General features: G+C 44.6%; 1 protein-coding gene across 1 annotated transcript; it reads right to left on the reverse strand.

The window, feature by feature from the left end:
- Positions 1-433: 433 nt before the first annotated feature.
- On the reverse strand, positions 434-11,758 carry LOC142819176 (CMRF35-like molecule 9). Its single transcript, XM_075904263.2, has 7 exons — positions 11,598-11,758; positions 8,468-8,794; positions 5,889-6,027; positions 3,974-4,083; positions 1,987-2,039; positions 1,240-1,377; positions 434-586 (listed from the first exon to the last, which is right to left on the reverse strand). The coding sequence occupies exons 1-7, from the start codon at positions 11,635-11,637 to the stop codon at positions 434-436; spliced, it is 960 nt and encodes a 319-aa protein (XP_075760378.2). The 5' UTR covers positions 11,638-11,758.
- Between the last annotated feature and the right edge of the window lie 1,093 nt (positions 11,759-12,851).

Raw genomic sequence — 12,851 nt, forward strand, 5'->3', positions numbered from 1 at the left:
TGGCACCCTGTTATTGAGTCATTGCAAGGAACAGAATCCAGAAAAGAGAAAAGGGCTTTTTTTATTAACCATTGTCTAACTTTAAGGCAGGAACAAACTGTCAGACAGAGGAGGGACTGTGTCAAACCTGCAGAACCATCCAAGGTCCTTCTAAAAATGCTTCCACCCATTCAGAAGGGGAAAGCACTGGGAATTTGTTCTGTTTCACCTGGAAGTGAACAAGTAGAACGGAGTAGTAAGTAAATCTGCAAAATGATGGAAATGGGACACAATCAGCAGCAACTCTAATGTCTCAGTACACCAGGACCTGGCATAAGAAGAATAATGGAGGAACAGGAAACTGAAAGCTTCTCGCTAACTGCAGGAAAATGAGAACAAGCTGCTAAACATTACAGAAGTCAGAGGGGGAATGTTTCAAAAGCACTGAAAAGCTTCACCCAGTGGCGTTCTTCCCAGGCTTTGCTGAAGGTCGAGAAGGGGTTGTCCTACTGCATGGATTTGGCTCCATATTGGTATAGATGATCTGCGTATGTGAGATTGGACATGTCACCGTGTCAGGAACAACCTCTTCCATCGATCCTGAAGCCTGAAACAAAAGCACCATGAATCAGAGGGTGCTGGTTATTTGGAGCAGCTCCAGGAACTAGAGAAAAATGCCCTCAACTAATTCTGTTGCACTTTCCTGTACAGTTCATTAGTTGTTGCCACAAACTGAGACTAGTGATCTTTAAGAAAGAGGAAAAGGGTCAGTGCAGGAAGGCTCAGAGGGAAGAATTTACCCATAGATTCTTTTAATTACTCCATTACTCTGTTAGCTAATGGGACAATGTGCTACCTTACAAAGGAAATAAAGACAAATCCAAATATTTTTGGCATTCCTCAGTTTTCCACACAAAACCTGGACTTGTCATAAAAAAATCAAATAACCAAACCCTATTTTTTTGTTTTCCATAACGAAAAGAAAAACCAATTTTAGTTAAAAACGTCTCCAAAGTGCAAAGTGTTTCAGTTTTTAGATAACTGGTTTTCCAGAGAAAAATCAAAACTTAGTGAGGAGAACGGATGCTATCCATGGATTTTTTTTTTTGGTTGAAAACCCAATTTTCTGTTGGAAAAATGTTGATGGAAAACATCAGACCTGCCTTATTCCCAGCTCTGGCCTTGTGAAGAATTCCTGTGCCAGTGACTTGCACTCTCCAGCAGCACTTTGCTAGCAGTGGGAGCCATTGGGCTTCCTACCTGGGTGTCATTGGGGGCATTTTCATACACAGCCTCATCAGCTGCTGGGTCGGGTGTCTCCTCCGTGGTTGGGCAGACGGCTGCCTTACTGCCGGGTTTAGCATCACTGGTTGCAGAGAATTTTGTGCCTCCAGGTGCCTGAAACAGACACATGAGGTGTTCAGAACAAAGACAAACTCTGAGCCCTTCTCCCCAAAGTGCCACACTGGGGAGCTATAGAGATAGAGAAGCCAGGAATCGGTTTCTCCTCTGCACCTTTGTTGGAATAATGATCCCAAAACGAGTCATCAGTGGGTGCTGAATTTGACATGTTCAGCATTACAAGACTGAAAACAGTGGGCCTGGAACACTTTTGACAGTGGAGGTGCTGTGAACCGTTGAACCAAACGGTAAACCTTGTATATAATGGAAACCACTTCTAGTTGCAGCACCCCCTCCCCTCCACACCCCTAGTTCCAGCCCCTATGTACACCACCTCTTCTGCTGCAGCAGTAACTCTGCTAAGTGGCAGCTGTTAGTAAGCTCTTTTATGTGGACCTGCCACTAGAGGGTGAGAGAGTCACACGCTGGGCGAGCGTGGCTGACAGCTACTGTTACTTCAGCACAAGGGGATAGATGCATGCATTACAGAACTGGTATTGAGAGCCATCAGCACTAGGGGACAAACGCTGGAACGCCGTCTGTGTCAGGTTTTGAATAATGTGTGAAATATTCTAAATTCAGGCATCTACCTCAGGTCTGCCTTACCAGCCGATAGGGGTGGAAGTTCTTTTCCCTGTGCGCAGGTGCTCTTTTAAGGGCTGAAAGAACCGGAGAGAGGAAGAGTGTTAAAACAAAGTCAAACCATTTTTAGGTATGTCTAGGTGTTTCCAAGGCCTTCGGCACACCGGTCTCTGGGCACCTCAGTGCAATGCCAGGTAAACGAAGCTGTCCTCTGAAAAGGCATAATGCTTAGCAATGTCCATTGTCTAGGAGCTTTTAGAGAAGGAATTGGTCAAACACGGCACTGAGTGAGCTTGGGGGAGCCGGTGGGGCTAACATGCACTCTGCCCAGCAGGCCTAAATAAAGCAGGTGAACCGCCCAGTACAGTCATAGATATACATCTCTGGATCCCAGACCCACTATGCTTTTCATTGCATGTGGGCAGTGGGAACATTGGCGCTCCAGGGTGTTTAACCTTCCTCCACAGCTCAGCTTCTCCTTCCTGCTACCATGAGGTTAGGACTCTGCAGATATGTTTGGCAAGGAGAAGACAAGAGTCAGGCAATGCTACCAATGGAGGACTTCCCATAACTAAGCACAGCAGAAACTTTACAGAGAGTTTCATGCTGGTCCGATTGGCATCTCACGGTGGGATCATTGTGCCCAGGTTTGGGAACATTTCTTGGGAGCTATTCAGGCTATCTAAGGAGAGTCGGCTGCCACCAGCCATGCAGAAAGACCTTGTGACAAGGTGGCTTCAGACTCTGTGTACTTGTAACTAGTCTGAGATTCAAATATAAGGTCTTAGGAGTGGGAATGGAATGGCTGTGGGTACAATGACATGGGGATGCCCTAATCTAACCCCCACCAGAAGAGTCAAGTTGCTTCCATAGAGGTTTAATTGTTTTGAAATAAGGTGCAAGATAAACAGACATTAGATCATTTGTGCGTGGACACAAGGCATTTTCTGCCAGAACAAAGGGAAGTGAAGCTAGTGCAACTTTCCCATGTAGACAAACACTAGCTCTTCTGCTTTGACTGTAATGTATGTAATGCAGGCAAGGTAGGAAAAATCATTAACTTCCCTTTTTCTTTCTAAAACACTGCGGCGTCCTTTCTCACTGCATGCCAGAGCTGGTAAAAGAGAGCTCCGGGGTTGTGCCTGTAGGTATGAGGCTCATTAAAGTCTATTTGTAGGATCACTGAGGTTAGGAAGGAAGGTAAGTGTGACCCGATAAAAGGAAGTCTTATAGAGGCTGTTCTGGGAAGGAAGGAATTGGTCCTATTGCTTCTGGGCTGGCTCAGTTGTGGCTAATAAAATCAGAGGTTCGGCAATTCCCAGAGTGCAGGCAGCACTGGGCCTTTGGAAGTACTGGAAGCCTTGTAGCAGCAACTGGGAAAGGAACTTTAATCATCTGGTGATTCACCATCACATGAGGAGAGACCCCACTGCTGTGTTTCTCCATTGTTTTTGGTCAATTTGTATAGAACTGTATGCAACTTAATAAGTTGTAGGCTTCTTAGATGTAAACAAGCCAACCCATCCAGCTGGCCTGTGCTAGGTGCCTAAGCTATGGTTGTGGTTGGGGATTCTTGGGGTTGGAGCCGCGGGGAACCTGTATTTTTTATATATGTCTAGGTGTTTCTCAGACCCTCGGCACACCAGTATCTGGGCACCTTGATACAGTGACAGGTAAAAGAAGCTGTCCTCAGAAAAGGCGCAGTGTTTAGCAGTTTCCATTGTCTAGGGGCTTTTGGAGAATGAGTTTGTTGAACATGGCACTGTATAACCCACTGAACTTGCATGGTGCTCACATGGGCTCAGCTGCCTTTTGGTTTGTGCATGCCCTCTCTGTGTGAAGAGATGCTGGGATGGGGCTGACAGTAACTAGATGCTTGTAGTGAATTGGGAAGCAGTTTCCTGTTGCTAAACTTGTAGAAGGAAGCCGGTGGTCAGAGAAATGAAACTGAACATGCAGGCCGCACTGAAGAGCGAAATGACTCATTACTCGGTAAAGTGACCATTTCTACCTTTGGCTTTCCTCTGTGAGGTCCGTCTGAACACTATAACAGTGATCAAAATCAAAAGCAGAACCAGCAGGAGGCACGGTATCAGGATCTGGAGGACTGGGTCTCTTGTACTAAAAGCAAGAGGAAAAGAGAGTTTGTTTCCCCTCCTGCTTGAAACTTTTAAATGGTGAGTCTACACTGCACTGTAGCTCGAAATAACATATGCAATTTGAGCTATGTAAATTGCATATCTTATTTTGATCTTATTTCAAAATAGCTTATTTAGTAATTTGGCGCTATCTACACAGCACCAAATTTTGAAATAACCTGCTGCTCTGAAACATCCCTTAACCCTTGTGGAATGAGGTTTACGGGGATGTCGGAATAGTGAGCCCGACATAACAGGCTTGCTGTCAAGACGTGGGATAGCTATTTCGGGATAATCTGGTATCCCAAAATAGTATTGCAGTGTAGACATAGCCTTAGAGAGCATTTTAATCAAAGAGTTCCTTGCCTTTGGCTGCGATGTGGGAGAATTACCCTCATTCCACAGACAGAGAAACTGAGGCACTAAAGTTAAGTGGTTACCTCCAGTGTGAGGTAGTGGAAGAGCTGGGAACAGAACATGGATCTCCTGATTCCCCACCTTACAATTAAAGTGCAAGCCCCTTGACTTCAGCAGCCAGTTGAGTTTAGAATTAAAATATTCAGTCTACAAAGGAGACTTGGGAGGAGCTGGGTTCAGATGAGAACTGAGCAGCTGGTGGGGCGAGTGCTTTGTCTGGTGTCTAGCAAACCTACGGGTGTGCTTGCCCCTGGCCTCATCCCCTGGACCTGGCTGCTGAGATGCTGCCCCTCTTGCCTACCTAGGAGAAAGGTGACCTCTCTTGCCACCTCGACCCTCCCCAAGGGGTGGAGGATAAGTGGGGTTCCATGCCACTTCCATGCCAAGGGAGGGGATAAGTGGGGTTCCATGCCACTTCGCCTGCTGCTCCAGACTCTAGGTGGGGGTGGGTCAGTGGCACAGGGATGGGTAGGGAGGAAGCTATGGGGGTCTCATTGCTTTAATCTAGCCCTGATTTCAGTGCTGCTGCTTCAGACCAAAGATGTGAGCCCAGGCGCCTCCTATCGGGGTTGGTGCTGCCTTCCAGCCGGCATCGGTCCTAGACTTCCATGCTACTGCCGCTGAGCTTGTCACTAAGCCTCCAGCACTATGGGTGTCTGCAGGGATGTGCCTGCTCCCCAAGGGCAGCGTAGAAAGCATGACCATGCCAGAACACTGTGAAACAGGCCCACCCCCATCCCATGCCTTCTTCTCGGGGCTGTGGGTCTTGAACCTTAGTCCACAGAGCTCTTTAGAACCAATAGGTTTCAACCTGCCACCACCAGGCAAAGTTGAACTTCGACAGAGGACTCCAGTCGTGGGATCTGAGGCGCTGTCTACACAGTGGCAGATTTCGAAATAAAGTACTATTTCAAGCCATCCCTTCTTCCTCGTACAATGAGGTTTACAGAGATGGTGAAATAGCATGTCCGCTGCATTTCGAAACAGTGGGCGCATTAAAAAGACATGGGGTAGCTATTTTGGCATATCTCTGACATCCTGAAATAACATTGCCGTGTACACATACCCTGAGTGACAAAATGCAGAGGATCCTGAATGGTTCCCTGCTTCTATGGAAATCAGGCTGAGGTACAGGAAATTGTGCAGCTTGATTTTCCTTTGCTTTGGCCTGCCTCTCCTGGGTTACCTGCTCCTGGTACCGCCTCTTGAGCCTGAGCCTCTGGTCTGTCCTAGATTCTGATCTCCTGCTAAAACCTGAGTCTTGGTCTTCTCTCTGGCCTATCTCAGATACTGGTCTCCTGGTATCTAGACTTGACTTGGCTTGTGTTTTAACCAAGTCGTGGTCCCTCTAGAATGTGTCTGGGGACTCACCTTGGAGAAGGGTCACTCCTGTGGACAGTGGAGTTGGGTTCAGCCACTGTAGGGACAGTCCACGTGAAAGGAGTCTTATTGAAGGCAGCATTGACTGTGGGCTCTTTTCCTGGTGCTGGGGGTGGTGAGGTAGGAACAGCTGTAAACATGGAAACTTGTCAGCGTTAACAGTCCTCTGATATTTTTTGCAGAATATTTTGGCTGGGTATACTACTTCCTGTTAACTGAGTATGCACCTGCCTTTGCTTTTAGGGTATGGAACACTCTGTTTATGCATTTGATGGACTACTACAGATCGAACCTCTCTAATCCAGAACTCTCTCATCCAGAAACATCCATCATCCAGAATGATTTTAGATAGCCAGTTGTCCACTCTTCATGGGTGTGAGTGTGGCCAAGTTTCCCGCAGTTCCATAAAGTTTGTTTACAGCCCCTAGTCCTGGCTTTCAGTGTTCTGTGTTGCTATTTAACTCTAATTTAATCCTAAATGTCTTTCAAGAGCCCAGTAATCAGTGGAAGTGTTGGTAATGCTGCTAGACAATATTAACCTCCCATCGTCCAGAAAATTCTCTCATTCAGAACCGGTCAGGTCCCAAGGGTTCCAGACTAGAGATGTGCAACCTGTACTGTTAATATCTAGCTCAGAGACATGGGGCACTTGGTTTTAAGTCTGTGGCTATTCTTATATCTCCTTCTTTATTTCTCATGGCCTGAAACTGCATATAGGTATTAAGGATTTAGAAAGATGAAGTTTGGTTTCCTATGTGGTGCTCACTGCTCTTCCCATCTTATTATAAACATGTTATTAATGGCCTGACTATCATTCATGAAATACTTAAGTTAACTTGTAATGAGTTAACGTGTTTGACTTTTAGCACAAATATTACAACTCTGGGTGGACACATGTATCACAAACATTATGTTTTATAAATATTGTGCCTATCCTTTCATCTGCCAGCAGTCCCTGGCCTCTTCTCATCTTCCTCATGCCAGCCTAGGCTAAGTCTATATTCTTTCCCCACACCGCTCTCTGGTACTGATTTATATTGGAACATAGAATCATAGGGATGGAAGAGACCTCAGTAGGTTGAGTCCAACCCCCTGCCCAAAGCTGGACCAATCCCAACTGAATCATCCTAGCTAGAGGTTTGTCAAGCCAGGACTTAAAAACATCTAGGGATGGAGATTCCACCATCTCCCTAGGCAACCCATTCTAGTGCTTCCCCACCCTCCTAGGGAAACAGTTTTCCTTAATATCCAATCTAAACCTCCCTCACTGCAACTTGAGATGATAGTGCCTTGTCCTGTCCTCTGTCACCACTGAGAACAGCCTCACTCCATCCTCTTTGGAACCTCCGTTCAGGTAGCTGAAGGCTGCTATCAAATCCCCCCTCACTCTTCTCTTATGCAGTCTAAACAGACCCAGCTCTCTCAGCTTCGCCATGTAACTCCTGTGCTCTTGCCTCCTAATCATTTTTGTTGACCTCTGCTGGACCCTCTCCAACGCATCCACATCCTTTCTGTAATAGGGGGCTCAGAATTGGTTGCAGTATTCCAGATGTGGCCTCACCTGTGCTGAATAAAAGGGAATAATAAGTTCCCTACATCTGCTGGTAATGCTCCACCTAATGCACCCTAATATACCATTAACCTACAAGGCTACAAGAGCACACTGTTGACTCCGATCCAGCTTGTACTCTCCTTTAATCCCCAGGTCATTTTCTGCAGAGCTGCTGCTTAGCCAGTTGGTCCCCAGCCTCTAGCCTGCATGGGAATCCTTGTACTGAATCAATCCAGTGGCCCGCATAGATAGGCCTCTGTCAATAGCTACCACTTTAGAGGAATGGGGGAAAGTCCCATAATTAGGGAATAATCTGCTCAGAGGGGGACACTTCTAGCTCCCCTCAGTTGGTGGTTGGTTTTTGCTCTGAAGCATACAGGTTTATATTCCTTATACAGATCTCTTCCTCATAGGCTTGGTCTGAAAACAAAGGTGCACTTATTTAACTACAGGTTGACCCTCTCTAGTATGGAACCCTTGGGACTTGACCGGTTTGAACGAGAGAATTTTCTAGGCCATGGGAGGTCAATATTGTCTAACAGCATTACCAACACTTCCACTGCTCCCTGGGCTGTTAGAGGATATTTGGGGGTAAATTAGAGCTAAATAACAACACAGAACAGGACTGGTGACTGTAAACAAACTTTATGCGACCGTGGAAACTTGACGACACCCCATGAAAAATGGTCTTCCAGCTAACTAAAATCACTCCGGATGATGGATTTTTCTGAACCAGAGAGTTTCAACCTGTACAAATGAATTTAAAACAATAGAGTTAAACTGGTACTACCTTGTGCTTGGACACTGCTAGAGCCCAGGTTTAAAATTTGCTTTTGTCAGTTTAGCTTATGTCTTCAGACTGATCTTTTACAAACGTCCACTGCAATAATGATGTCTGGCTATAATTCACACCCCATAATCTAGCATAAGTCACTGTGTAGAAACTTTGGAATAAGGGTTCTTTAAAAAATGTGACGCAAGCCAGTAAAAATAAAAGATGACTCATGCAGGAACTTACCAGGAAGTACATTCACTTTCACAGAGAACATGAGATCCATTGCTGGTCTATCTATCCCACACCAGTAAGTCCCGGAGTCTTCCACTGTGAGGTTTCTCATGGTCACTACGAACATGCAGAAAGTGTGAATGTCCCTGATGGACACTCTGTCGCTCTTCACCGTTGCTTCTGACCCCGTCTTAACAACTATGTGGCAGGATGTCCATGTTGTTCCTCTACACCAGTATTTAATATAATTCTCATAGCCTTTGCCATACCAACACTGCACAGTGAGGTCTTCACCCAGGGGACCTCTTGCCTCGGGAGGGCCCATCAAAGCCCAACATCCTACAAAAAAAATGGAGTTAAAATGACCAATGCTCCATCAGTAGGAAGCATCTTTTGAAGCATTTGACATTGGCCGCTCTCTAAGGGAATGAAGAGAACAAATGTGGATTAAACTGGCCATCAACACATTTAGACTTTGAAATTAGATGAAGGTTTCTCTAGAACTGTCTTCCAAGGGAGCAGAGGGGCACAATCTGACTGGCTTTAAGACTGAGCTTGAGAAGTTTATGGAGGGACGAACTCTGCCTACAATGGCATGTAGCCGATCTGTGACAGCTATTGGCACGTATCTCCAATGGCTGGAGAGGGGATGCCAGATGGAGGGCTCAGAATTACTACAGCGAATTCTTTCCTGGGTGTCTGACTGGTGGATCTTGCCCAAATACTCAGCATTTAACTGATCAACCCTATTTGAGATTGGGAAGGAATTTCCCCTTGATCTGATTGGCAGAGACCCTAGGATTTTTTCACTTTCCTCTGCAGTATGGGGCATGGATCATGTGTAGGTTTAAGCTAGTGTGAATGGTGGATCCTCTGTAATTGGATGTCTTTAAATAATGATTGAGGACTTGAGTATCTCAGCCAGAGCATATGGGTCTATTATAGGAGGAGGTTGGTGAGGTTTTGTAGCTTGCAATGTGCAGGTCAGACCATACAATCCTTATGGCCTTAAAGGTCTGCCTAGTTCTCATAAACTCAGGGTTTTATTATTTTGACTGATCCATTCTGCCAGCCTAGCCCAGATTCTGACAGCCAGAGATTTAGGGACATCCAAATTGGGTTGCATCTGACCATTGATGGACCTGCCCTCCGTGAACTTATCTAATTTTTTTATCCCATTTATCTTTTTGGCCTTCCCAACATCCCCTGGAAATTAGCTCCATAAGTTGACTTGTGCATTGTTTGAAATGCTTCCTTATGCTTGTTTTAAAACATCACTTTAATAATGTCATTGAGTGACCCCGATATAAAGAAGTAAATAACACTTCTCTCTTCATACACACACCCCTTAGTCACCTCCTTTCTAAGCTGAGCAGTCCCAGTCTTTTTAATCTCTTCTTGTCGGGAAGCTGTTCCCTTATCATTTTGTTGCCTTTCTCTGACCTTTTTTCAAATCTAATACATGTTTTGAATTCGGGTGACCAGACCTTCAAACAGTATTCAAGGTGTGTGCCATGGATTCATATGGTGGCATCATCATGATATTTTCCATCTTATTATCTATCCCCTTCCTAAAGGTTCTAACATTTGGTTCACTTTTTTGACTGTTGCCACACATTGAGCAGCTGTTTTCAGAGAACTATCGTGACAATTCCAGGATCATGAGGAGTAACAGCTAATTCGAGTTAGGGGTTTACTTTGAACTCCCGTTTCACTGCCACGTGTACACGCAGGCAGTTATTCCGGGCTAGTCAGTTTCCAAAATGGCGACCACCCGGGAACATGCTAATGAAGCGTGGGATATTTAAATCCTGTGCTTCATTTGCAATTTTGGTCGCCCTCATTAGCCTCCCTAGTTTAACCTAGGGGGCTAGTGTAGACGTACTCTAGGAGAGTGTGTTACCCCAGAGAACCCCTAAGTCAGAAATTCTTAGCCAATGCTGAACCCAAAAGCAGCACTAACCAATTGAAGTACTTTCACAGAAATGAACATGTTAATTTATAATCAAGGGAAATGCCCTTTGGTCCTCTAATGATATTTCCAGTCTTTTTAGCATTGTGGTAGACTGCAGGCATGTTGCAGTAAATATTTCTTGTAGGACCAGAGATATTTCAGCCTACAAGTAAACCTACCATTAGAAAAATTACTTGGGGCTATATCTCAATGTGCGTATGCAGACTGATTAAATGCATTAGGGATTTAATCATATGTTCTTATGTTCTTATGGATAGAACTACCATCTGTCATATTGCTAACGATAGATAATCAACCCAGCAAAGTGCATGAAGCTTAGGGTAGGGGAGAGATGTTAATGCCATAGTTCAAACCTCCTGAACCTTCAGTAGTTGATAAGGGTAGAAATATTCTAAAATCATTAGCAGGCTAGTATTAACATTCTGTGCTACCCGAATTTTTTCAAACTACTTGGATCTGCTGTAGATGAGGTAACATTTCTGAAAGTGATCTAAGGCCAGATTTAACAAAGGTATTTCAGCAAGTAAAGATAGAATCACAGAACACTAGAACTGGAAGGGACCTTGAGACATCATCTGGTCCAGTCCCCTGCCCTCACGGCAAGACCATGTAGATGTAGCTAGCAACTCCACTCTAGTGGAATTTACGAAAGTACCTAAATAGATTAGGCACCCAACTCCTATTGAAGTCAATGTGGCTCTAGGTATTTAGGCTGGTTATGTGGTTTTTGTAAACCCCATTAGGTGCCTAAGAACAAAAAGATTTAGGCACTTAAGTCTTGTTGACTTTCAATGAGACTTAGGCATTTAGACTGCAAATGGAACTTTGACTGCTAAATAACGAAGTTACTCAAGCAGTTTTGAAAACGGTATCTTAGTGCCTCAGCTTTTAGATTAAAAACCACTTCCAGGTGGATTTCTGCTGTTTGGATTTCTATCTGCAGAATGCTTCAGGGAATTTATTCTTTAGCCAGAATTTTCAAATGTACGTGTCTAGAACTAGGCATCTACATGCAGGCTTAAATTTGGGGCATGCAGGTTTGAAACAGTTGTCATTGTTCCAACCCTTCCTAATATCTTAGTATCCTGCTCTCACCGATATTGACAAAAATCCCATTGACTTCTGGACAACAGGATTCTTAGGCTGATCTCTAAAGAACTCTCTCACCTGGGAAAATGATCCAGACCCAACCGAGGAAAATTCTCATGGTCCTGGCTCCTTCTCCTGGCAGCAGAATGTTCAATGGAATATAACACGCTCTGCAATAAGTTTCGTGTTCTCTGTGGTACTGGGGCAGCCAGGACCACCTTTCTCTTCCAACAGGCTACTGTAAAAGCATGATACCTTATGGAAAAGTACATAATAGTAGTTTGTGATTTCCTGTTTCTTTGCTTTGCTTCTTCCTGAGTGGCTGCTGTTCGCGCTGCTCTTTGTGGTTGGGTTATTTTCAGGGAGTATCACTTTTTATCATTTTTAAACTTTCTGTTTATGTTTTCTTCACACTGGTCTCTTAATAGAATGGCTAATGATACCCCACAAGCATGAACTGCATATGATCATAGGGGATCACAAGCTAAATTTGAGTCAAGAGTGGAACACTGTAGCAAAATAAGCAAACATTCTGAGATGTATTGGCCAGAATGTAGTAAGCAAGACACAAGAGTAGTTTTTCTGCCATATGCTGAGTTGATTAGGCCTCAAATCTCTAGTTCTGGGAGCCGCCTTTCAGGACAGATATGGACATAAGGACATAAGAACGGCCATACTGAGTCAGACCAAAGGTCCATCTAGCCCACTATCCTGTCTGCTGACAGTGGCCAATACCAGATGCCCCAGAAGAAGGGATCACAACAGGTAAGCCTCATGTGATTCCTCCCCTGTCATCCACTTCCAGAGAAACAGAGGCTAGGGACACCATTCCCACCCATCCTGGCTAATAGCCATTGATGGACCTAACCTCCATGAATCTATCTAGATCTTTTTTGAACCCTGTTAAAGTTCTAGCCTTCACCGCATCCCCTGGCAAGGAGTTCCAGAGGTAGACTGTGCGCTGAGTGAAGAAAAACTTCCTTTTGTTTGTTTTAAACCTGCTGCCTATTAATTTCATTTGGTGACCCCTAGTTCTTATGTTGTGGGAATGAGTAAATAATTTTTCCTTATTCACTTTTTCCTTACCAGTCATGACGTTATATACCTCTATCACATACCTTAGTCTCCTCTTTTCTAAACTGAAAAATCCAAGTCTTTTTAATCTCTCTTCATATGGGACCCGTTCCAAACTCCTAATCATTTTTGTTGCCCTTTTGTTGACAAATTGGAGAAAGTCCAGAGAAGAACAACAAAAAGTAAGTAAAAGCAATAAAGAGTAAAAGGTTCTGAGAGGATAGGATGATGGGCTTAAACTGCAGCAAGGGCAGTTTA

Source organism: Pelodiscus sinensis, chromosome 20 (assembly GCF_052426305.1).
Source record: "Pelodiscus sinensis isolate ZL-2025 chromosome 20, ASM5242630v1, whole genome shotgun sequence".
In the NCBI taxonomy this organism is placed as follows: Eukaryota; Metazoa; Chordata; order Testudines; family Trionychidae; genus Pelodiscus; species Pelodiscus sinensis.